Here is a 26,787-nt window from a genome sequence, read left to right as displayed (position 1 = left end):
TGAAGACGTCCTAAAATAGCAATTAATGAAACACGCTTAAAGAAATTGAGCACAATGAATTTTTTGGCCCTGAATTCGTTCGGCATTTGACACAAATATTTCTGCCACTCAATACTGGATGGTGCAGTAGATATGTGCACGTGTTTACTCAGAAGTAAGACCCACTGACTTTCCATGGGACTTACACTCAAGTAAGTGCTGAGAGGACAGTAATATAATAATAACAATAACAATAACAATAACAATAATAATAATAATAATAATAATAATAATAATTTATTATTTATACCCTGCCTATCTGGCTCCCCTGCAGAGTTCAATGTACCTACATCAGATATGGGGAAAGTTCAGCTATTCAAGCAGAGAGTTCAATATTTATTTTCTTCTAGGGCAAGTTTGGGGTCATGGGATGGGATGGCAAGCACAAACCAGGCCGTTCCTTTAAGGGCAGGTTTCTCGGGACGTGATTCTGTGCCATTTGATTGAGCCATCTGTTCCTCTGGCCTCAGAGCCGGGCCTATGAATGACTCTTTGTTACCCTTTCTCCATTCCAGTTGCTGAAGGGAATTTTCACACATCTTCCCCGCCAACCCTAAAATGCACCAGCAACCAGATTAAATATTATAGCAGAAAACTCAAAATGTGGATTTTGTGAAGCAATTGAAGGTGTTTACACCCACATAGGCACACTTCTTGAGGGGTCAGTTGGCATCTTTTTTGCTGTGTGTGTTACCATTCTTTCGTTTATTTATAAAAGGGGTCTGAAATTTGCTAGGTCAATGCATTGATTGCTTTTAAAAGCGACTGCCACACGTGAGATATATATGATAAATCAGACTTTTTTTTATGTAGTAAAATGTTTGGGATGACAACTGCTCAGTGGGGGAAAGCTCTGGTCCTCATATACCATGATAAACAGGTATTGGTGCTTACTACAAATTTGGCAGCCCTCAAACGCCTGAATGGTGTTGATAGACACTGATCATCTCTTGCAAAACCCTATACTCCTGGCTGGCAGTCAAGTGGCAGAGTAATGAAGTGTGAATTTGGTGTGTTCACAAGAGCACATAGGCAAGAGCTTCAAAAACTGGGCATTCCAAATGGCTGTAACCATTATATTAAAAATGATAGTAAGAAAGAGCAGGGGTAGCTTTCTCATAGTGCTAGTTGATAAAAAATGAGGCCGGATGTTGTAATCATATGGTCAGAATGGAAATTTGGCTCCAAGATGGAGACTGCAGGGCAAATAAGTTGTTGTTGTTGTTTACCTGCTCTTCACCAGAGCAGGTCACAGGGCAGGTTGTTGTTGTTGTTTAGTCGTTTAGTCGTGTCCGACTCTTCATGACCCCCTGGACCAGAGCATGCCAGGCCCTCCTGTCTTCCACTGCCTCCCGCAGTTTGGTCAAACTCATATTGGTCTCTTCGAGAACACTGTCCAACCACCTCGTCCTCTGTTGTCCCCTTCTCCTTGTGCCCTCCATCTTTCCCAACATCAGGGTCTTTTCCAGGGAGTCTTCTCTTCTCATGAGGTGGCCAAAGTATTGGAGCCTCAGCTTCAGGATCTGTCCTTCCAGTGAGCACTCAGGGCTGATTTCCTTCAGAATGGAGAGGTTGGATCTTCTTGCAGTCCATGGGACTCTCAAGAGTCTCCTCCAGCACCAGAATTCAAAAGCATCAATTCTTTGGCGATCAGCCTTCTTGATGGTCCAGGGCAGGTTTCAATGATTTAAAATTCCTTGCTACAGGCATCAGATCACACACCTGGGATTCTTGGAGGGTGCAGCAGTGGCTGAGGCCCCCATTTCTGATAAAGTGAAGTCTGGCTTGCAACCCACATCTTCCCCAGGCCTTAAATGAAGCACATAGTTTTCTAGGCAGGCCAAAAGCAGAAGAGAAAATAAGGCAGTCTTTGGGTTACCTCCAGTGCCACAACTCTATGAGCCTAACGATAAATATCAGTACTGTAACAGTTAAAATTTATGTCCTACCTTATGGCCTCAGCAGGAACCTCAGGTAGACACAAACACATAAGATTTCGGTCCACAGTGATAATACCACCACGGGTTTCTGAGATTCAGAATTTTTTTGTATTATGGTGATGACCAAAGTATCCAGCTGTATAGGCCATTGTTTCTTGCTCTGTGCTAGGCTGCTGGTGTCTGCTGCATTTGTTCCTTGCCCTGGACACTGCCACCCCTTGATTCTGTTGTGGGACGGTGCTATCCGATTTCGGAAGGGCATCTGGCCACTTTCCTTGTAGGCACTTGACAGCCCATAAATGTGAAAATGTGTTCTCCGCGCTGTTGGGTAGCGTGGATTTTGTCAGCATTTCAGAATGACTTGGAAACAGGCAGATCTGCTTGATCACTTACTGCGTTTCGAACGCAGAGCATGCAGGCCGTGTTCAAGCCCCCCTGCCAAACATTGGAAGCTGCGTAGAGATCATAAGGAGTGCCTCTGAGGATGCGCAGAGAGTGGCTTCCCCTTGCCCCAGAGAAATCCATGCACCAGAAAGGTAGATTGGAAATTGAGGTTTTGTGGGTCAGAGATTGGCTGTGCAATGTCCCCTGCTTACTCTGCACCTAGCGGAACATAGGAATGTCAGGAGCTGCCATGTACTGAGTCAGACCATTGCTCCATCTAGTTCAGTGTTGTCTACACTGACTGGCAGCAACTCTGCCCCAGCGTTACCTGGAGATGCCAGTGATTTAATAATAATAATAATAATAATAATAATAATAATAATAATAATAATGTATTATTTATACCCCGCACAAATGGCTGGGTTTCCCCAGCCATTCTGGGCAGCTTCCAACAGAATATTAAAATACAATAACCTATTAAACATTAAAAGCTTTCCTGAACAGGGCTGCCTTCAGATGTCTTCTAAAAGTCTGGTAGTTGTTCTTTTCTTTGACACCTGGTGGGAGGGTGTTCCACAGGGCAGGCACCACCACCGAGAAGGCCCTCTGCCTGGTTCCCTGTAACTTGGCTTCTCGCAGTGAGGGAACCGCCAGAAGGCCCTCGGCGCTGGACCTCGGTGTCCGAGTAGAACGATGGGGGTGGAGATGTTCCTTCAGGTATACTGGACCGAGGCCGTTTAGGGCTTTAAAGGTCAGCACCAACACTTTGAATTGTGCTCGAAAAGTTACTGGGAGCCAGTGTAGGTCTTTCAAGACGGGTGTTATATGGTCTGGGCGGCTGCTCCCAGTCACCAGTCTAGCTGCTTCATTCTGGATTAGTTGCAGTTTCCGGGTCACCTTCAAAGGAAGCCCCACGTAGAGCGCGTTGCAGTAGTCCAAGCGGGAGATAACTAGAGCATGCACCACTCTGGGAAGACAGTCTGCGGGCAGGTAGGGTCTCAGCCTGTGATTCTGCAGGCAAAGTAGAGGCTGTAACCTCTGGTGCACATGTGATTTTAGCCGCAACCCCTACCAGTCTTGTTGTTTCTGGAGAAATGATGCGTCTCGATGCATTTTCCTGCAAACCGGCTTTGGTCTGCATTGAGAAGAGGAGCAACCTTGCTGCATTTTAAGCTCCTCATGGGTGCATGCAGCCTCTGCGGCTTCTTCCACGCATGTTTGAGCATCATCACCTTTCATTGCAAAGACCCACAGCTGTGAGACTGAGGAGGAGCGAACGCCTTTGCCCCCTGCTCCTGTGATGGGAGCCTTTGCAGAGGGGGAGAGGCCAGTTATATGGAACAGCCAGGCATGCTTCTAGGGCGGCCGGCTGGGTCTGCCGAGCTGCTCCCTCCCCGGCAGAGTGATGGGCGTTTGAAATGTGGTCAGAAAACAAGGGCGCCCGTTCACTGCCAGGAAGCCTTTTTGCACCGGCAGGAAGTGGAATCCAGCTGGCATCAGCCCCTCCTCGCCTGAGGGCCAGAAAGCGCTCTATCTGGAGTCCTGCAGAGCGGAGGCCAGGATTGGGAGAGCTGCAAGCCCCTTCCCCCCCTGTGCCTTAACCCGTGCCCTGGCCCTGCTAAGCCTCTTAGGGCAGACCTCTTCTCTCCCCAGCCCTCTCTAAGTGGGCTGGAGCTGGCTGAGGGCTCCCCTCCTCGGTCCCTAGGGAGAGTTGCCATCTGTGCCCCAAGAAACACCGTTTGCAATGTGCCTGCCCGCCCTGGGCAGTGGGGCAGGAGCCCCTCCAAGACATGGTGCCTGCTTGTGGCTCCAATTCTACTGCTTGTTGTCCCCCCCCCCCAAAAAAAAGAATGCAAATACAGTAACTGAGCCTGTTTTGCAGATTTGATTGATTGGCATCTGGGGCGGAGAGGTAGGGTCTTTGGCCCATAGGTTACTCATTGACGCAAAGGTTGCCTCCGCACACCACATTTATCGCTTTCGGGAGATGCTCTGGGCTTGGGGAATTGAAAGGGGGGGGTGTCCGCCTGAAAACGAGGTGCGGGGCTGTAATCTGTGCAGGGTCAGGGTAGAGGTTACTGGCGGACCAGCACTGTGCAGATCAGATGGCAGTTGCCGGCACATTTTGGAGGAAAGCGTGCTCTCATTTTCTAGCATCTAAGGCCATGTTCACGTAAACAAAAGCACCAGTTGCCCCAGCAAGAGCTGGTTCAGGAGGAGGTGTGTGCCTGGCTGCTGTGTTGTGCTCTTGTTACATAAAATTCCCACAAGGAGGAGCATGTTCGACAAAACACAGGCAGTTGTTCTTCGGGGCTTTTGCTTTCCAGACAGTAGCTGGTGCTTCTCTCTGTGCTGGCCAGGGAGATCCCAGGAAGAGGAGATGGTCCTATAGACAAGCAGTTCAGGAGCCCAGGCTGCTTTGCTCTTTGAAAGAGGAGCCTGTAATTTTGTTACGCCCCTCTCAGGGGATATCCAGAGCCCTTTCTTATTTTGCAGCTTCTGTGAGGGGAGGATGCTGAAAAACAACCTCTCCCCAATGCAGTTAAAGGAAGAGGTCAGGATTCTGTGCAGATGACAGTCACCAATGGGAACCTGAGTTGGGAGAGTCTTTTGGGCTCTGGGTAGCTGGTGCCCATTTCCAAAGGCACATCACATTGTGGTTCCCAGTGGAAGTCTGCAAAATGCGTATTTTCATCAACACACTCAAGTTTGCAAAGTGGGAGTGGCTAAAGGAACATTAAAAGGGCAAAAGTATATTTCTCTTGCTGAGATAGTTTTAAAAGTGGAGCAGTGATTCGAATTAACACCTTGAACTTTTGCCCCTCAGGCAAAAGGCACAGGAGCCTTGTCAGAAGAAACAGTGGCAGCCTTAGAAATCACTGGTGAGGGGAAAGGCTTCCTACACATCTTCAGATAACCACATCACATGTTCATTCATTTATTCATTTAGTACATTCGTATCATGATTTTGTTCCATCATGGAGCTGAAGCTGATGCGCAGGGGTGGATTACAGAGCTGCGCATACATTTCCCACAGATTCATTACGAGGCCGTGGGCCATTTAATACATTATATTTGTAGGTGTATTCCTCAAGGGACACGGGTGGCACTGTGGGTTAAACCACAGAGGCTAGGGCTTGCTGATCAGAAGGTCAGTGGTTTGAATCCCCGCGACGGGGTGAGCTCCCATTGCTCGGTCCCTGCTCCTGCCAACCTAGCAGTTCGAAAGCACCGCAAAGTGCAAGTAGATAAATAGGTACCCCTCCGGCGGGAAGGTCAACAGCGTTTCCGTGCGCTGCTCTGGCTCGCCAGAAGCGGCTTTGTCATGCTGGCCACATGACCCAGAAGCTGTACGTCGGCTCCCTTGGCCAGTAAAGCGAGATGAGCGCCGCAACCCCAGAGTCGTCCGCGACTGGACCTAATTGTCAGGGGTCCCTTTACCTTTACCTAAAGGCCACAAAATATATGGACCTTCAGAGAAATCTCCTCCTCACACTTTAAAAGCTTAATCTCACCCCTTATTGGGCTTGGTCCACACACATAAAGAGTGAATATACTTCAGGGAGGAAATCTGCACGGGGATCTTTCCCAGGCAGACCAAAGGCACAGCTGGTGGGGAAGGAGGCCAGTGTACTTGACAGGGGTGGCGGTGGCGCACATAGGTGCTATGCGCTCTCCCAACACGTGAGGGGAGTTTTTGTCAACAGCAGTGCAGCTAGGTAATTTTAGACTCTGGACTTAATAGTCTTGCAGAGCAACACCTGCACTCCCCAGACATGTGCATTTAATGGCCGCAATTTAAGGTGGGCTGTGCACGAGAGCCTACAGGCTCTAAGGCCCCCTCCAAACCCAGAAATCTTATTAACTTGCCATAAATTAAATTGTTATAATATCCTAATGTAGCTTTGTCAGGCCAATTAATATGACACATAAAGATGCTTCTGTAATTGGTGTGCATTCTGAGTTTATGCACTTCGTATTTACCTAAAGTTATTCTCTATAATGTTTCCTCTCTGATCAGAAGGTGTGTAATTGGATACTATCAAATTAAATGGGGAGGGGCCTCCTGCAGAATGTATTTTGCACAAGGGCCAACAAGGAAGTATGGTTGCATCTCTGTGCATTCTTTTAAGTTGTGAAGCACACAACCGACATTACTTTCCTACTGCCTTGCGTTGCATGCTTTCCAGGTGTGTCTATTTTTGTGCTTTGTTACAGAAACAAAGAACAAAAAAAATTAGTTTGGCAGGAAAAATAACAATAAAAAAGAAATACCCTGAGCATGTGCAGTTTTGCCTTTCAAAAGCTCACTTTAAATCATAGCGCCATCATGGCGACAGGACTGAAATGTGGTTTGTTTCTGCTGCCTGATCCTAAATCACATTTGCTTGGGAATTATTTATTTACTTATAAAAATATTTGTATACCGCTCTCTCTGTAGGTTTACAGAAAGTGAAAACATAAAACCATACGATAAAACTATTAAAAGTTTTAAAAAAGACATCAATAAACCATCATGGAAGGATCTGTTGTTAAGCATCGTGTGTGTGTGTGTGTGTGTGTGTGTGTGTGTGTGTGTGTGTTAAAAAATGCAATAAAATTTTAAGACAAAAATACATGTAATAGAATGAGCATTTGTAACCATGTTCATGCCAGGGGGCATGTGGCTGAAGTAGAACATGTTTTTGTTTTGGTTTGATTAAGGAGAGAGAAAGGAGGCTACATCTGTCCCACTGGGTGCTGGCATTCCCAGGACAGAGGCAGCAGTGCTTCTGAATGCCAGTTGCTGGAAACTGCATGGCTTCTCACAGGCCTCTGGCTGATCCCTGTGAGAACAGGATGCTGGACTAGATGGGCCTATGTATTTGTGGTTCAGGTGCTGAGGCTCTGCCTGTTTGCTGCTGCCCCCACGACCACCTAATAATGATGATGATGATGATAATTTATTATTTATACCCCGCCCATCTGGCTGGGCTTCCCCAGCCACTCTGGGCGGCTTCCAACAAAATATTAAAATATAGTAATGCATCAAACATTAAAAACATCCCTAAACAGGGCTGCCTTCAGATGTCTTCTAAACATCAGATAGTTGTTTATTTCCTTGACATACGACGGAAGGGCGTTCCACAGGGCGGGTGCCACCACTGTAAAGGCCCTCTGCCTGGTTCCCTGTAACCTCGCTTCTCGCAATGAGGGAACCACCAGAAGACCCTCGGCGCTGGACCTCAGTGTCTGGGCAGAACGAGGTGGGTAGAGACGCTCCTTCAGGTATACTGGACCGAGGCCGTTTAGGGATTTAAAGGTCAGCACCGGAAACGTACTGGGAGCCAATGTCCGTCTTTCAAGACCGGTGTTATGTGGTCTCGGCGGCCGCTCCCAGTCACGTCTAGCTGCCGCATTCTGGATTAGTTGTAGTTTCTGGGTCACCTTCAAAGGAAGCCCCGCATAGAGCGCATGGCAGTAGTCCATCCAATCCCTGCGTGCTCATTTGGTGGTGACGGTAGCATGCAGGTCTCTGGCTTCTGTTCTGGCCCAAGCTGCACCCCCCCCCCCGTTTGCATGTGAGGGTGGCAAACCAGGGTGGCATGTGAGGGTGGAAAACCTGCCTCCTCTAGAGAGCGAGGATCAGTGCCGGCGACTCCTTGAACATCCCCTGCCAGGCAAACCCGAGTTTGTTGCCTGGTAACGTGTGAAGCGCCCCTTTCTTTTGTTCCTGCACAACAATATTCCCAATCCCACTTGGGCCGCTTGGAGGGTAATTGGGGGGGGGGGGCCGCCTTGGTGCAGGTGGAGGGGACTTGTTGGGTCTGATGAAACGCACCCACAGGAGCCCCATTAAGGAGGAGGGGGGAGCGCCACCCGAGCCGAGGCTGCGTGCGTTCGAGAGCAGAGCACAACAAAGGGCAGGTGGCTGGCGCGGCAGGTGCGCCTGGGCAGGCGGGTGCGTAATTGGAGACGCCACGGAGGGGGCCCACCTCGCTCCCAGTCACGCGGGGCGGGGGAGGAGCGGAGGGTCTCTATCCCGCCGCGAGAGGCCTCTCCGCAGCTGCCTGCCCTCCCCTCCCCGCGCCCTGGCCTGCCTCGCTTTGCCCTGCCCTGCCCTGGCGCTGCCAGCTGGCGAGTGCCTCCTTCCTGCGCGCAAAGGAGGGGCAGCCCAGGACGGCCGCCGGCTTGCCTGCCTGCCTGCCTGCCTGCCCCAGGCGAGGACAGCCCGGGGAGGGATCGCTGTGCCAGATCCCTTCTCCTCTCTCCTTCCCACTCTTCCCCCCCCCCCGGTTCCCATGGTTACCTTCAGTACCTGCTTGGCAAAGGCCTTGGGGTGGCGCTGCCCAAGCGGTCCCGCGGGGCTTTTGCGCGGGGGATTGGCAGCGGGAATCTTGCCTCGCCTTGCAGCCAATGGGGCCGGCGGGGGCGGCGGCTCGCTTTCCCTCCCCGGCGAGGCTCGGGCTGCTCCTCTCCGGGAGCCGCGCCTGGCCTGCCCAGCTGCAGGGCGCTGCGCTTGCGTCCCAGCCTCTGCGCCCTGGAGCCCGTTTGGGACGCTCCGGCGGCGCTCGGCCTTGCGCTTCGGGAGCTGGCTAGAAGGAAGGGTGCCCTGAGCAGCCCTCCAAGCAGAGGGCCTGACCACCACCCCGTGGAGCTGGGGCGGGGAGTGTTGCAGGGGGCTCGAAGAACCAGGGCATCTCTTGAGATGGCGAATGTGCATCTGGCCAGATGTGCATGACGAGCGTGGCGGGCTGCGCAGGAACACTGACCCTGAACCCCGAGGCTTAGGGGCTGGTTGTGTTTACTCAGTGGCAAGCCCCATAGAATCGTAGGGTTGGAAGGGTCCCCAAGAGTCATCTAGTCCACCCCCCCCCCAAATGCAGGAATCTCTGCCATTCTGCAAATGCCTAGACCAGGAACATTAGAGCAGCGCTTCCCACATGGTGGTTCGCGGACCATTGGTGGTGCACGAGTTTCATTCAGCTTGCCCACAGCACGTCCACATTAGATACTCATTTGGCTCTTTAATTGTAGTTTTACTGCTTTTGTCCTTTATTATATTGTACTTTAAGTATTGTATTGCAAGTTGAATTCTGTGGAATGTGAATTATGATACAATATAAGAAAGGGGGAAAGCAATAAAAATACAATTTAAAATCACACAGTGTCTAGCACTACATTTTCCAATTGCCACAAGAAGCAGAAAAATATCATTAAGTGGTCTGCCAGGAAGGACCCTTTGCAACTGGACCATTGGGGAAAATGTTTGGGAGCCCTTGCATTAAAGGAAGGGAAGATATTGAGTTATGTGTGCATCTGCGTGTCAGCAGCAGTACTCCTATCTGCCTCTGCTTCTCTGTTCTATTTGTAGCTTGATCCAGATTTTTAGGAGGACGAAAGTATCACTTGTTGTTGTTGTTGTTTAGTCGTTTAGTCATGTCCGACTCTTCGTGACCCCCTGGACCAGAGCACGCCAGGCCCTCCTGTCTTCCACTGCCTCCCGCAGTTTGATCAAACTCATGCTGGTAGCTTTGAGAACACTGTTCCACCATCTCATCCTCTGTCGCCCCCTTCTCCTTGTGTCTTCCATCGTCCCCAACATCAGGGTCTTTTCCAGGGAGTCTTCTCTTCTCATGAGGTGGCCAAAGTCTTGGAGCCTCAGCTTCATGATCTGTCCTTCCAGTGAGCACTCAGGGCTGATTTCCTTCAGAATGGAGAGGTTTGATCTTATTCCGGTCCATGGGACTCTCAAGAGTCTCCTCCCGCACCATAATTCAACTCCATGGTCAAAGACATCAGGCATATAAAAGTATCACTACTAACTCTGATATAACTTAGGCCCAAGGGCTGCAGATAATTGCAACCTTCATTCAGCTTTCCCCAACCTGGTGCTCTCCAGAGGTTTTGGACTGCAACTCCCATCAGCCCCAGCTAGTGCAGCCACACTGGCGGAAAGAAGAAGTTATATCAGAGTTATAACTTGGCAGGTGCAGGACTCCAGAGGAGCAGCCATGACTTTCCTGCCAATAGGTTTTCCCCAAAGCCTCTGACACGCAGTGGGAAATTTTGAAGCAGGGGTGGTGGAGCTTTGGGGCAGGAAACCCAAAGAGATGGAGAGGGGTTTAAGTTCTGCACCAGCCATATTTGGGACTGGAGGCTCCTGGTCTTCTCTGTTACTACAGTGAGTGTTCCGTGACTGAATCCTTGTTCAGGTTAAGCCCAGGTAGGAGTAGCACTCTTTAGACCTGTGAGGTTAGCTCCAAGTGAAGCATGTGGTCCAGTGGGAAAGAAGAAGTCTGCTTGACCCCCATCTCTCCCCCCCCCCCATCCTGCAGCCCACACCCTCTTCTCTCCAGAGGGACAGCAGGCTTCTTAATCTGTTGCTCTTGTTGCACCTTGAAGTATTTTGGCACAAGCCTTCGTGGACCAGAGCCTGCTTCGTCAGATGCCCAAAGCGTTATTCTCAGTTGGCAGATGGGTACAGAGAACATGTTCCGCCTGCTAGACACCGGGGCCCAAAGCCATGATCTGCAAGTCGTCTTTTTTTAATGCAGAGCCGAAATGTACACAGACAGGAACAGAACGGTCTGTTCACAGCAGCAGCCATTGGTGATAATATTGCCTTTCTAGCTGCAGTATGCTAGTTTAACACCTGGAAGGGAAGAAATGGGATTTTCCTGCTATAAGGGGGGAAACCAACAATGGAGGGCACTGTTGTTGCCCTGGAGGGGGGCCAGGGGGAGCATATACCCTGGATGATGGGTGGGGAATTAGCAATGTGTGCGCTGGGATAGGGAAAAGGAGAAGGGTTTGTGAGTACCACCCACTTGGGAACAGGAAATAGGACACTGGTATCACTGAGGGGAGGAGTGCTTTTTTGTTGGAGGCCCTGGTGACTCAAGAGGAAGGGAAAAACAAGGCACTGGAATAACTGGTAATGCAGGAGAATGGGGAACTGGCACCACATGTGTGTAAGATTGTCACATTTGTCTGCAGACATTATCTGACCCTAGGCTAGCCTTCTCAGTGTTGTGCCCTCTAGGTTGTACTGGTTTGGGGCTGATGGGATTTGTAGCCCAAAATATCCAGAGAGAACCAAGTCGGGGAAGGCTGTTGTCGTCTGAGCGTGTGCAGAGAGTTCTCTCCCCTCACATACCAAGGAGAATGGGAAACCCACCAGGGCAAAGAAACAGCGGAATGTTTCAGACTTGGCTTGTCCACACTAACGTCCCATGCCTAAAGAACATGGGTCCGAGAGGTTTTCTGTTTGCCTTTACCACTGAATTGAAACAAACACCAGTTTGTGGGAAACCTGATTGATGTTTGCTCCGATTCAGCAGTAAAGATTGGGTTTCCCTGGGGGAAAGTGGTGGGACGAGTGTGGACGAGCCCTTGGACGGGGGAAACCTGGATTCAATTCCCCATTCACCCATGAAATTTACTGGGGGACATTTTTTTACCAGTTTAATCTATCTCACAAGGTGGCTCTGAGCATAAACACTGGGTAACTTTAGGGGAAGTAGGGAAGGCGGTGTGTGTGAATATGTCAGGCGCCATTGAGCATTTGCAGAGTGCCTACGTTCTGCTTTGGCAGGACCTCATGTGCGGAAGCTGGGGAGATCAAGGAATGTGTGCCTTTATCAGTCCCATCCAGCAAAATAGTGCCGGTGTGGGTCTCTGTTTGCAGTCTCAGCCCACAGCCTTCACAAAGCACCCATGTACCCCACATGTGTGCTGTGCTGTGTACAGTCATACCTCATGTTACGATAGCTTCAGGTTGCACATTTTCAGGTTGCTTCCCGCGCCGACCCAGAAGTAATGGAACGGGTTACTTCCGGGTTTCGCCGCTCGCGCATGTGCAGATGCGCAAAATGACGCCACGCGCATGTGCATAAGCAGCAAATCGCGACCTGCGCACACGCGGGTTGCATTCTGTTCAGGTTGCAAACGGCCTCCGGAACGGAGCCTGTTCGCAGCCAGAGGTACCACTGTACATATGTGCCTTGCACGCTGTGATAACTCACACGTACACTAGGACAACAAGTAGGGTGAACACTTTTTTGGGTTTCATCCTCCCACACTTATGGTGAAGAGACAATATGGCAAATGTGCGGTTGTGTCTGTAACATTGGGGCCAGGTGGCAGCTCCCTACAAGGGAGAGAACAGTGGCTAACTCGTGAGATGGTGTTAAGTTGCAGAAAGGTGGCATGGCGGGGCAGTGAGTCGGAGAGAAGCAGCCAGTTTAGGCAAGGGTCACCCTGTGAGGTTGAAAGAGGAGCATTTGTTTTGTTTTGGGTTTTTTAACAATATTTTTTTTATTAGGAATTTCAAAATAACAATTTATCAAAAATACACCATCCTTATCCCCCCCCCATTTTTCCCTCCCCAAAAAGAGAAAAGCCCTCCCTCCCACCCCCCCAGACTTCCCTCAGCTCCTCTCTCTGGTTTTTCAACACATGTTATTCTCTGCATGTTATAAAATTGTAAAGATCCTTAATTTATCTATATATATATATATGTTACCAATAAAAAGTTTGTGTATGTTTATTCAAAACCTGCCAAGGAGTCGAATTCAGAGGAGCATTTGTTTTGGGGGATGCAGAGCTGAGCATCAGTCGGGGGTCTGTTAAAGGCCATGGGAAACAGGACCTGCAACAAAATGTTGCAGCGTGAAGCGATCCTGCCAGCCAGCCAGCCAGCTGTGCCTTCCTCCGGGACAATACTCCATTACATCCTGCCTCCCCAATGGATGAGAGGGGCATTAGGAGGAAGGGAATGGGAGGGGGAAGCGAGACTCTTGGGGAAACGTGAAATGGTGAAATGGCATGATACAAGATAAGGAAAGAGGCGAGAGGGAGAGAGAAGGCTGCCTGGGAGGAAAGGATAAGGGGAAGAAGAGGCTTTGGGGCCTGAGCAAGGGAGATGGCGGGAGGTTGTGGGGGGAGGACGGAAAAGGCGGCGGTGCCGTAATGCTGCAGTGCTGCACTCGCAAGATGGCATCTGCTTGTTGCATTGCATGCTGCTTTAAACAAGCAAGTGCTTAAAACAAGAAAAGAAAAGAAAAGTGGCTGTGGACAACATGAAACACTAAATAAGTAAAAATTCATTAAAACGTAACAAACGGGTCATGAATAATATTTTGTTTTACGTTGGTCCTGCGGAGCAACTGTCGTTCCCTCACGTTTTTGTGCTCCTCCTTGGCCCATAAATATAAGGGGGGGAAAGCAATCAATTAATTGCTTTTTCAGTTACCGCAGCAGTTCGTGCAATGGAGCAGAATAATAATAATAATAATAATAATAATACTGTAATAATAAGAATAATAATAATAATTTTAAAAATATTTATTAAGCTTGTTATCTTTAAAAAATTGAACTTAATTGAACTTTAGTGAAGTGAATTGTTTTGGAAATGCACCCCCACAATGGCATGTTATAATCTGAGGTGAATATTGCCCCCTCCAATTTTCAGATTTGGAAGGGGGGACAAAATGGGGGATTGCCAATCGTCTGGCAAAGGGGCTGGTTGCGTGTGTCAGGAAAATGGCCGCTCTTGCGCCACAGTTTGGCTAAGCCTTGAAGGAGGCCTACGATGGTAGTTTTTTTGGCTGCTTCCTCAGAGTGCGCACAGCTCATTCTTCCTCAAGAATGGCGGGGTGTGAGGTAAAGGCAGCTTCTCATTTTCCCAGATGACTTTCTGGGAAGCGTGGTCTCGCCACCATCGCTGCCATTTTTTATTTTAAAAAAGAAGAGCCCCCTTTAAAGAACATGGCTGCCGGGTCCCTGTCTCTGATGTGCAAAGCAGCCTGAGTTTTGCAAGGGGACTGGCGTCCCAGAAGAGGCAGACATTTCCAGAAACGCCAAGAGACGCTGGCATTTCTGTTGCATTCTACCTCAGCGTCAAGTTTATTTTAGTTAATTTACGGCTGTAGTGTAATAGCGTACATTACTTAGGGAGCGCACAAAAATTAAAATGATAAAATACAGTATTTAAAAAGCAAAAAAACCAATGAAGTACTCTTTAACTGATAAGTACTTAGAAGGTTTCCTACAGGTTCTGGATTTTTCCACTTCACTCACTGAAGTGGTTCAGGCCTGATACCAGTTTTGCGCCTCAGTGTTGACTGAGAAAAACTGTTGTTGTTGTTGTTGTTGTTGTTGTTGTTGTTGTTGTTGTTGTTGTTGTTGTTGTTGTTGTTGTTGTTGTTGTGCCAGGCTGCTGGATCAGCCCAAAGGGAGCCCATCTTTGTAAACCACTTTGAGTTGTTGTTGTTTTAAACAATCAAGTAGTGTCTAAATTCTATGAAATCATGAAATAAATCTCACCTAGCATCCTGGGAAAATGCCAAAGTGGGGCCTATCTTTGCAAACTGCTTTGAGATGGTTAGTTTGTTTTTAACAATTGGGCATCGTATAAATCTCACAAGATTATAAAATAAACCTAGCCCAGCATCTTGTTCTCAGGAAAAAACGCAGGGTATAAGTAAATATATAATAATAAGTCCAAAATTGAATGGTGCGTGCCCCCCCCCAAAGAAAACACCCACAATGGCTGCCACAGTCTGCATGTAGCAGTGAAACCACTGTTGCCATTCAAGAGGCCTCTCATTTTCTGCCGTATTTTAATTTATCGCCTTGGGAGCCTGCATGCAATTCAGCCTATTTTCTTCACACCAAGTCCATCCCTTGGGTTTCCTGCCTAGGCAGGGACTGGGATGTGGGCCTGCCAGATTCCTCAATTCAGTGTGCACCGTCTGCGGCCCAAACCAGGCTGGTTCCTTCACAATGAAATGGAGTCTGGGTACAAATAGCTGTCAGCCTAGATTTAGCTGAGATTCCTGCATTGCAGGGGGTTGGACTAGATGACCCCTGGGTCCCTTTCCCATTCTTAAGATTCTCTGATTGGAGGGGAAATGTGGGGAGACGTAGGGTGTTGAAGCAAAGAGAGGGACGGAGGCGACCGGGGAATCCATCCAGGGCATGTCTAGGTCTAGGTGCAAGAAACCAGAGCCATTTCAGCTGCCAGCCATGTCCTGGAGCCTAAAGACTTATAATAGCAAGTGAGGGAGGCTAGGCATGTTTATTCAGAAGTGAGACCGGTGGGGCAGACTCTCAGGGGAGTGTGTGTGTGTATGTCCTAAGCGCATTTCCTATTCCCTTGAACTTGGGGATTTACTTATGAGTAGACACGCTTGGGTGGGTGGCGGGGTCACATGTATAATTGAAACGCCGTTCCCTCACCAAATATATATATATATAGAGAGAGAGAGAGTGTGTGTCACTGCAGATGGTCACAGCAGTCATGAAATTAAAAGACGCTTCTTGGGAGAAAAGCAATAACAAACCTAGACATCATCTTAAAAAGCAGAGACATCACCTTGCCGACAAAGGTTCGTATAGTTAAAGCCATGGTTTTCCCAGTAGCGATGTATGGAAGTGAAAGCTGGACCATAAAGAAGGCTGATCGCCGGAGAATTGATGCTTTTGAATTCTGGTGCTGGAGGAGACTCTTGAGAGTCCCATGGACTGCAAGAAGATCCAACCTATCCATTCGGAAGGAAATCAGCCCTGAGTGCTCACTGGAAGGACAGATCCTGAAGCTGGGACTCCAATACTTTGGCCACCTCATGAGAAGAGAAGACTCCCTGGACAAGACCCTGATGTTGGGAAAGATGGAGGGCACAAGGAGAAGGGGACGACAGAGGAGGAGATGGGTGGACAGTGTTCTCGAAGCTACCAGCATGAGTTTGACCAAACTGCGGGAGGCAGTGGAAGACAGGAGTGCCTGGCATGCTCTGGTCCAGGGGGTCACGAAGAGGCGGACACAACTAAACAGCAACAACAACATATATATAGTGAGTGCCCATTGTTCCCCAGAGGCAGGGATGTCCAACTCCCGATAAACTGCAATCCACTCATAGTATAAAAAAAACTGGCAGTGATCTACCCATTATTGTTGTAGGAAGCCACAGTTGGTCCCCCCCGCCTTTTGGGGCGGGGAGAGGGAGAAGGAGATAACTGAGGGGCCAGAGATCTACCAGGAACATCCCGCGATCTATCAGTAGATCACGATCTACCTCTTGGACATGCCTGCCCAGAGGAAAGCCATGGTTGAATGCTAGTTTAGGTTTGTTGATTATATATAATATGTACATTTGTGTGTGTGTGGAGCCTGTGGGTGGTGGAAAGAAGAAGTGTGTTCTGTGTTGGCAGTGGAGGGGCTGCAACAGAAAGAAACAGCCAGATGGAAAGATGTGAAAGGCAGTGTAGATGAAAGGGAAAGAATACGAGAGCTGGAGGCAGGCGCTTCTAGGCAGCTGCTGTTTTCGGGTGGGATTCCATCATAAACCGGCAAATTGAGGTTGCACAATTATAGTTGGTTGGGAGATCTTGTGTTTATCAGATTTTTTGCTGTAAGGGAAGTGATGGGGAAATGGGTTCCAAGCATCGCATGCTCTTGCGCCCCCTTCCAGAGTAGCAGTCCTTAAGACTGTTTGCCTTTGGGCAGCTCAGCCCTAATAATCTGATTTAGATCAATGGCAGAGTTTCCCCATTTCCACTCTCTTAGTGTTTTCACTCCCCATATGGTTCTACAAGAACCAAGCAGCCCACAATTTGCCCACATGAGCTGAGAGAGAAGGAAGCCCCCCAGCCTCCCCCTCCAATATATTCCCCTTTCGGGAATGCAAGTGAAAAAGATGTCCATACGTTTCCTCCATAAATAAACAAAATGGACAGTTGCTGTTGGTAAGGAGCCTATTGATACTGCTGCTACTTGGAGAGGGGGACTCAAATCCACTCTTTCCCCCATCAGGGAAATGATAGCACTATTCCTGAGAACACCCTTCTGAGGGCAAAGCCTCATAAGGCTACACTACAGCCACCCAGCACACAGGCTTTTGCTTGAGACTCGCTGGCCATCCCAGGATCAGCTATGGCGACGTGCTGCCCAAAACTACCAGCATTAATGCCAATCATGGGGATGTCTGAATTCTTACGTATTTTCGTATAATGCAAAAGGTCTCACACTTGCACATTGAGCTGCAGATGGGAGCTGGAGAGGGTGGGGCAAGAGGAGGCTGGACTCCTTTATAGGTTGCATTTTAGAAAGTGTCTGGGCAAGGGTTGGCAGTTCTCCACTGTTTGGTATGTGGGAGGCCTCAGCGGAGATATCTGTTGATTTTCACTAGAAAACCAAAGTAGAGCGTGTGTTCAGCTTAGAGCCGAAAGAGAGACATGTTAGGGGGTTTTTTTAGAATGTGAAAGGCAGCGGTGAAGAAGAGAGAGAACGGCAGATTGCAAGGGTCTGTTGAAGTTAAGTTTAATGGGTTCCAATAGCAGCCAGGGGAGATACCTTGCCAAAAAAAAACACCCCACCCCAAAACTGCCCCTGAGCCTTTGACGGTAGCCTGACATAGAAATTGAACAAGTGCTCCTACCACTTATTTCCAAGCCAGGGAAAATTGAGCTTGTTAAATTTCTGGATGTCAGGCTCTGTTAAAGGCAGAGAAGCAGGGCCAGGGAGACTGCATTTAACCCTGACTGTAGCAAATTAACAGCCTCCTACACTCAGAAGTAAGTTCCATTGAGTTCAATGGGTCTTACTCCCAGCTGAGGATTGCAGCCTAAGTTGGAAATAGGGACACATAGCTGGGCTTCCATGGAACAGGCTTAGCTAGTTGTAGAATCTTCTGGAGTCCTTTAAGGAGAGACAATAAATATCTCTTGCAAGGTACGATTTATGTGTAGGGTGTCCAGAAACCTCGAGAAGGTTGGGCTAGATAAGTGTCTCTAAAGGTCCGAGGCAAGACTGAAGCCTGAGTGACTGCTATTCTTACCCACCAATTTTCTAAGCAGGAATGGTCACTTGTTGTGGAAGGGGAGGGATCCTGACAAGTGAACAGCATCTGATCTGATAATTTACAGAGGGACTTGGGCCAAAAAAAGAGGTTGGGTTCCTGCCCTCAAGATCTTAAAAGTCAGTTACATTGTCAGGGAGGAAACACTAAGAGAGCGTGTGTCCGTCTGTTTTCATTTTGTGACACTTTGTCATTCCTCTTAGACTGAAATTGCTAATGAGGGGCAGAAAATAAGCCCGAGAATGAAGAAGCAGACGTTGAAGAGGCAGGCAGATAGAGGAGGTGCAGATGCTGGAAGCTCTATTGCCACCTCCAAGGATTCAGAAAAGGTAACAGGTTCAAGCAGCGGCCTGGAAAACTGTCAGCATATTTGTCTGTCCCCCTAACCCTGCCTCACCACCCAGAGGTAGTATTGTATGGTATCTAAGAACCCAGAAGGTTCCCTGTTCAGACCTCTTTTCTGCCCACACCTGCACAAAGGGCATGATAATATTACTAGCAAGACGCGATCATCATCATCCCCCCTCTTAGTGCATGGTATGGGCTTGCCTGAGAGATAACCTAGTGAAATGGCAGGGAGCTTAGGATTCTCTGTACCTCTAAAGGTAAAGGGACCCCTGACCATTAGGTCCAGTCGTGACCGACTCTGGGGTTGCGGCGCTCATCTCGCTTTATTGGCCGAGGGAGCCAGCGTACAGCTTCCGGGTCATGTGGCCAGCATGACTAAGCCGCTTCTGGCGAACCAGAGCAGCGCATGGAAATGCCGTTTACCTTCCCGCCAGAGCGGTACCTATTTATCTACTTGCACTTTGATGTGCTTTTGAATTGCTAGGTTGGCAGGAGCAGGGACCGAGCAACGGGAGCTCACCCCGTCACGGGGATTCGAACCGCCGACCTTCTGATCGGCAAGCCCTAGGCTCTGTGGTTTAACCCACAGCGCCACCCGCGTCCCACTCTGTACCTCTATTCAACAACAAACTAATAAAATAATATTTAAAACAGTATAATAAATTTAAAATTGGCAGCGTTTTTACTGGTCCTACTTCTTTTAGAAGTAGAGGTATTCATATATCTTTTGTGCAAGTTTCTCGGTTGCACAGAGAATGTAAATACAGCTAAGTAGTCAATGCTGTTAAGGGTTAGGTGTGCTGAAGTCTGTTGAGGTCACTGGACTTGAGGTCACTGCATAAGACTAGCCTGCAAATCTTCCTTAGGGTGCTGAGAAAGAGAATGTCCAGAAGCTCCCATTTGAAAACATGAGGTGGGATTAGTTTTGCCCTCATCTATGACATAGTTTGCTTCACTTTATACTGAAATGAAAGATTTCTTGCATTAAGCACTGATCTTAAAAAGAAATCTCTCAAGGGTCTGGTTACAGCAGGGGTTTGTTAAGTACATAAGGAGGAACGTAGAAGCTCCTTTATAGTGTGTCAGGCCGATGACATCCTTCATGCAGTATTGTCTATGTTGATTGACAGTGGTTCTTTAGAGTTTCAGATCGGGCTCTTTCCCCATGAAAGTACAAAGGCTTGTTAGAAGAGTAATTAAATATGTAGTTGTGTACGCAGTTGCATGACTGCATGAGAGCCCTTGTGGATTAGGCTAAATACAAGACTTTGAGAAGTGCAAAAACAGTATAAATGCAACAGTCTACCCTTGCTGTTGTCTCCAGTGTCTGGTATTCGGAGGTATACTGACTCTGAATATGGAGGTTCTATTTAGATATCATGGCTAACAGTTATTGGTTGACACCCTCCATCAATTTGTTCAACTTTTGTTTTTAAAGCCATTGTAAGCCAGTGGCCATCACCACATCTCAGCAGTGAATTCTGTGTAATTTTTGGTGAATGAGTGGTTTCTGTGAATGCAAACAGCAGCACACTCACATGTGTACACAAACTCTGAGCCAGCTGTAGTTGACAGCCAGTGACACCTTAATTGCATATTTTCTATGAGCTCCTCAGCACCCTTGTCTGACGTGTTGAAAAATCAGCACTGTAACTGCATGATTTCCAAACTTTAGACAAAGTATGCTTGCCTCATTCCTTCAAGATCTCGTTTTCCACCAGATTTTGTGGCGCATGAGCTGTGGGTGTGGCACAAATAACTAGCTAGGGAACAAGGTAGGCCTCCTTTCCCTTGGCAAGTCATGCCAGGATGAGCCAGCGCCCTTTATGTCAGACAGATAAGATGCTCAGTGGCATTCGCCTCTTCTGTCCTGCTGCCATGTGGCTGGTTTAGAGCATCCTGTACTTGCACTCCAAGCTTAGCTGCACAGCTACTGTTTGGCTGTATGTCAGAGAGAGAAAGAAAATGAATGTGAAATCTGGGAAAGGTCAGAGGCGGGGAGGAGGGTGACTCAGTCCTGTTCCTCCAGGGATCCTGGCCTCAAGGTGAAAAAGGTGCCCTGCTTATTGGTCTAGACGGCATGTGTGTGTGCACATGTGTGTTGATGGACGCACCTGTCTAGCCTGCTCCCTGCCCTAGCTCTCCTTCTGCAAGCTGAAACATCCTTCTATACTAGAGCAATCCTTGGCATGCTCATTCAGCACACTGGACATTTGCAGTACACAAGGGGAATGTGTGACACTTAGCGCTCTAAATGGCCAGGCAACGAGTCAGGTCAGTAGTGTAGTAATGAGAAGGACACCCAGGCACCTTTCTCAAAATTGCAGCTTTCTTTTTTTTTTTTTTTTTTTTTGCCATAAAACAAGTTTCTAGCCCTTATGTTTACAAGGAACAACACGTGGAGAATGTTCTGCCCCATCAACCAGCTTTCAAGATTTGTCCAATGAGTGCTAAGACTTCAGAACAAAGTTGTGGGCAGTTGGCTTACATGTATACTTTTTTTGTATTGATTTACGATGCCCTTTATTTCTCTCCTTCCCAGACACTACAGAATTTCTAGCTGAGCAGGGTTCATGCTGGTGGCACATTGTTAAAGGAGGGGGTTGAGAGTTCAGAACACTTAGCAAATAGATTTAGAGTTGATAGGTTAATCACCAAAAGTTTTCATTGATTTCGTGAACTGAATCCAATATGAATTTGTAAGGGCAAAATGTTAATTGTGCAACTATTTTTTTTAAGACAGGGTTGGGGAACCACTGTGGACAATCACATAACATAATAGGAGATCAGGTGGATCCGTCCCTTCTAGGAAGCAGTGGGACTTGCATTTGGCACTGCATTTAAGCAGTGTTGGACGCAAGCTCCCTTTGCAAGGAAACAATTGGGAGTGCACTCTTTAAGCCAATGGTCCCTTGCAAGAGTCCTTGCATTTGGCGCTATGTAAAATCAGCACCAAGTACAAATCCTGCTGTTTCCGGCGGGAATAGGATCCCTCCAGGAGCTCTTGTTTTAAACGCATCTGTCAAGTTTTGTGAGTATGGTGTGTGTGTGTGTGTGTGTGTGTGTGTGTGTGTGTGTGCGTGTGCTGGTGGAGAGGCTCTGGTATGCTACTGTATTAAATAATGAAGAAAACCTTAATAAATATGTCACCTATCTTCTAAGCTCGAGTGGTAAATGCTTACTTAATAAATCCTACATAATTTTACGTTTCTTTCAATATATCAGGAAGTCGCTTCTCTTGATAATGTGCAACTTTGTTGAAATTGCTCGATTAAAAGGCAGGTGTTTAACAACTAGCAGTTCTTTCGCTGATTGATAGCCAGCATTGTGTAGCCAGCAGGGGGGCGATGGAGGTGGCCCAGACAAAAAACAACAACCCAGTCTGTTGATGAGATTGCTATAAATAAGAAGAGGAGGGTTTCTTCATGGGTTCTCCTGCTTTCACCTCTCCCATTTTGGCTTTGGTCTCTGGTGGCAGCAGCAGCAAATATCACACTCCTTGCCCTGATAGGAGCCTCCTCAGACACCCCTTCTCCTTACACGTTCAGACCTTGGCAGGAGTGGGATTCTGTGTTTCTCCCTTTCCCTCCCTCCGCTCATATTATCCTGCAGCCCTTTTCTTCACCTCTGTCACCCATTCCTGAGACTAACTTGACTTGCCTGCGCTCTTGTAGGGGGCAGATGGTCTGTCGGAGCCCGAGGGCATCGCTCTCAAGCGCGTCGCTGTGGTGGAAGATTTCTTTGACATCATCTACTCGATGCATGTGGAGAGCTCGGCGGAGCCAGGCAAAGCACCCAAACATGCCGGGCAGAAGAAGACCTACCGGGCGGTGAGATTCCTGTCTTTGTACTACTGACAAGAGGCCCCCCCAATGGGCCAGTGGCCACATCCCACTATGCCCCTCTTTTCACACACCCAGAGGGGGGCTGACTAGGGAATAGGCTCCCGCATGTGAGAAGGACTGGCTAAGAGGGATCAGAGTGGGCATCAGTAGAAGAAGGGTGGGGGGAGAGGAGATGGCCATGGCAGATGTGCTTAGAGAAGGGAGGGGCCAGGCATGAGCATCAAGGCACGGGGAAGGCAGTGGCCAGCCATGCAGGATGAAAAGGAAAGGCTCCTTAAACAAAGGAAGGACTCCGCCACTCAGCGCATGCTCAGCCTATGGAACGTCTTGCCACAGCTTAGCAATACTTAAGATATATATATAATGTTTCCTGGGCGCTCAAAGGTGTTTCACGGGCATTGTCTTGGGTCCTTACAACAGCCCTATGAGGTAGATCATCATATGATATGATAGCCATGTTCAAATATATAAAAGGATGTCACATAGAGGAGGGAGAAAGGTTGTTTTCTGCTGCTCCAGAGAAGCGGACACGGAGCAATGGATCCAAACTACAAGAAAGAAGATTCCACCTAAACATTAGGAAGAACTTCCTGACAGTAAGAGCTGTTTGACAGTGGAATTTGCTGCCAAGGAGTGTGGTGGAGTCTCCTTCTTTGGAGGTCTTTAAGCAGAGACTTGACAACCATATGTCCGGAGTGCTCTGATGGTGTTTCCTGCTTGGCAGGGGGTTGGACTCAATGGCCCTTGTGGTCTCTTCCAACTCTATGATTCTATGATCAGCAGTAATATTAAACCAATACGGTGAATGGAATTGGGTAGGAGGCCGAAGCTGGAAAGATGGTAGATTGCCTAAAACCGCTTCATGCATTTATGGTGGTCTTTTGCAGCTCATACACTGCTCTGGCTCTGCTGTAATGGATTTTGTGATAGGTTATTAGCATAAACGGCTTTAAAAAGAATTAGGACAAATGCTAAAGAGGCCTAGGAGCTCTTGGGCTACTGTGATAACCGTACATGCAAACTTCATATTCTGAGACAGGGAAGGTATTTTGAGACAGGCCAAGTATGTTTTTTCTGCCGCACATTTGGTGTTGGCTGTAGAACTCAGCATGCCGGTTGCTGGTTTGTTTGTTTTTTAAAAAGCAGGTGTCTAGTCCTCAGTGCTGCAGACCTAGCGTAGATCTGAATGTGTGATCATGGTATCTTCTCAGAAGCTCAGAAGTTGAGCACACATCTGGAACGCAGAAGGTTCCAGTCTTCTTAAGCCAGAAATCAGAAGGCAGGACGTCAAAAACTCTTAGCTAACTTTTTGCCCTTCCCCTTCATAAGCAGAAGAAGATGATGGCGTCCCCAGAATAAGCAAATGCATATAGATTGGCTTGAGGTTTTAAAAGTTATTTTTATTAAATGCAAAATTAAGCATAAACAGAATCACCACAGGTTAGAAATATTGAAACAGACACAGAAAGGGGGCCAGAGACATCAGTAATATATTCCAAACTTTTGGTATAATGAAAATAATAACAAGTCTATAGAACTAAAAACACCACTAACATGGGAATAGATTGGCTTAATTGACATTTTTATTCAAGATGCAGAATTCAGTTTTCCTTGGCCCAGACTGTTAGTTTTCCTAGGACATACAGTCCTCCGTATTGCCATCTCCTACAGCTTGCAGAATCTCCCAGAGGTTCCTGTAGGATGCTGACTAGAGGGACAGGTGGCTCGGTTGTGCACATTAAAATTATACGCCAAGCAAATTTGGACAACAGATTGGGAGAATCCAGCAGTTGTCATGCCCGTACTCCTGAAATGAATGTTTCATTTAAATTTTGATGTAACATTTTATGCTTGCTTCTCGGCTTTCATTGCTAAATGCTCCTGTGTGGTGGGCTATACATTTATGTTATTCATTGAAGTATTTATCAAATTGAGTGACTGTTATTCAATTGAATGAATGCTATTTATTCAGTTGTTATCATTAGTAATAAGACATGCTTCCCTGTCCCTTCCCATGTAACATGCTCAATCTCTTCCCATATATCCCTATTTCAGTCACATTAGCTAGACTGGAGATGAATTGGCCCCCTGGCGTCTTGCTAGTAGGAGAACATTGGGGCAGCTTCTGCCTCTCCCTTCTCTTTCTTTACTTGGGGCCTACAATCTCTTGCCTAATTCTTTGCTGCTCTGTTTATTCCTGGGGCACTGAGCAACTGGATGCAGCAAGCGAGGCGTTCCGAGGGCTGCACAGCTTGCAGCTTTTGCACTGTGGTTTCCTGTGACATTTGGATTTCTGCTTGAAAAATTGCAAGGCGGCCATGGCCCCCCTACCTCTGCCAGCAATTTGGTTGCTGCTGGAGATCCAGGGGGCTAAATGTGCAGCTGAAGACTCAGCTTCTCTCTCTCCCCCTCCCTCTCTCTCACCTCTTCACCAGAGCCCATCCTCCACAGGTCACAGAGCTGCCTGACTTCCTGCAATGCAGGCCTGTCCCTCCCTTCCCCAGCTGGGCTCTGTTTGCCTCTGGCATATTTCCCAGGGAGCAAAGAGCTCCTGTTCATATTCCCTGTCCCCTAACAGCGGCGGCAGGTTGGGCAACCTGGAGGCTGCCCCTGCCGTTGCCTCTGCACGCAGCTAGCAAAGCTATTGTCTGTGCCGATTTTCTCTGCCTATCGGCGGATGACCTCTCCATAATGGAAGAGGGCAAGGCCACCAGTACAACTACAATTCAGGAAACTTTCTGCTTGTTTCGACAGTAGACAGCTCTGGCCCTCCCCCAATTCCTTCAATTTGGCTCCGGGGAGTGCTAATCTATGCCTTTCAGAGCCTCAGGGGAGCAGGCTGGATCTGCCTGCTTTTCTCAGGCCAGCAAAGCCGCAGCTCTGCTGCGCTCCACCCCTCTGCTTGAGCTGATCTCATCACATTAGCAGGCCTGTATCCCCTCCTGACCTGGGAGGGCTCTGAGCCATCTTCCCTTTCTGGTGCCCCCATCGGGGATGCCGCACTGGACCAGAATTAATATTGAGATGCCAGATTCAGGGGTGAACCCTGTCTCGGTGGGAGGGACTCTGCTGCCACCTCTGTCGGTGCTTGCCCGCCCCAGCACTGTGTCTCTGGGTTGAACCACTTCAGAATGCAGGTGAGGGTCCGTGTGATAAAATGAGCCCCCATGCCAAAATGGTAAAATTAAATTCAAAAGTACCCTGAACATAAAAAAGCTAGGGAAGATTTTTAAAAAGGCCTAGCCTTCTATGCAATAGGCTACATTTGTGCATGGAGGGATTTTCTTGGAAGAGGGAGCGTTTGGTGTGGGTTCCTACCTGCAGTCTGAAGTGGCACACCCCAAGACGCAGGTTTACTACCTCTGTGAGAACTAGGCCAGATTCAGCAGAGAGTTCGTCTTTGTCTCCCACTTCCAGAGGGCAGCCAATCAGGTTGATAATTTGGAGCTGGAGGTAATTCTCTGCTTGCTTAGGTAGGCTATCAGAAATAAATTAGCTGACTGTTTGCAAGAAAGGGCCCCATGGGGACTGGCAGAGTGCTGCAGTCTGGTGTCCCTAATATGGGGAAGTGCAAGAAAGGTACTTCTTCAAAAGAAATTAAAGAGGTGGCAGAGAAATCATTGTATACTACCTATAGCTACCTGCCTCAGGAGTGGGCTTTGTGATAAACTACATAAACACAGTGAATGTAACCTCATATCAGGCAATCCATCTGCCTTCTGCCTAGGATGACACTGTGCTTAGTTTCTGAAAGGACTCAACAGAGAGGCCACTTATGCCCCATCATAGATTTGCATAAATAGCAGTTTACTAACATATTTGCTAATTTATATGTAAAGGTGCATTATGTACTGCTTGGGTTCTATCCAAAGTAGTGCTGAGTAATGCATCCCATCCGCACAATGATTTCTGCTTGTGCAATGTTGGGACTTCCCTGCTCTCCTCTCCTCCCCACCCTCAAATTTGTTCTCAGGGTTCAGTCTGTTCCTGAGTTTTCAAAATATTCACAGTGCAGGGGACTCTCTGCCTTCTAAAATCCATGCAAGGAATCTTAAGGCCTGGCAGAAATCTCAAATCAGTGCAGATTTGGACACATTGGGGGGGGGTTGTACAAATGGAAATCCTTGCACTGACAGAACACCTTAGTTGGATACCAACTTGTGGAATAATAGCTGATGACTAGAAATACAGTACATCTCACCGCAGTGGGGAAAACATGACCTGCAATCCTGCTTAGTCGGCTGTCCAGGTATTAACTGATGACCAGCAATTTCAAGCCCCCCATTCTTTTGGTTGTTTATCTTTAAACTGCCTTGGACTAGACAGCCTTTCAAGTCGAGGACTCACTGAAACAGACTGCCCACTGTAAGGGGGCCATCCTAGGACTCA

General features: G+C 48.0%; 1 protein-coding gene across 4 annotated transcripts in view; it reads left to right on the top strand.

The window, feature by feature from the left end:
* Positions 1–26,787, top strand: part of NOL4L (nucleolar protein 4 like) — a 136,223-nt gene that overhangs the window by 25,339 nt on the left and 84,097 nt on the right. For 2 of the 4 annotated variants that reach the window (XM_028735616.2, XM_028735615.2), the window contains exons 2-3: positions 18,409–18,534; positions 22,228–22,383. In XM_028735616.2, coding sequence (XP_028591449.2) covers positions 18,409–18,534; positions 22,228–22,383 — 282 coding nt within the window. The remainder of the gene's footprint in view (positions 1–18,408; positions 18,535–22,227; positions 22,384–26,787) is intronic. The other 2 variants (XM_028735618.2, XM_028735617.2) reach the window with 1 other exon arrangement.

The sequence above is a fragment of the Podarcis muralis genome, chromosome 5 (assembly GCF_964188315.1).
Source record: "Podarcis muralis chromosome 5, rPodMur119.hap1.1, whole genome shotgun sequence".
Classification (NCBI taxonomy): domain Eukaryota; kingdom Metazoa; phylum Chordata; class Lepidosauria; order Squamata; family Lacertidae; genus Podarcis; species Podarcis muralis.
The sequence above is the reverse complement of the archived record's forward strand: the minus strand, read 5'-3'. Positions and strand labels throughout refer to the sequence as shown.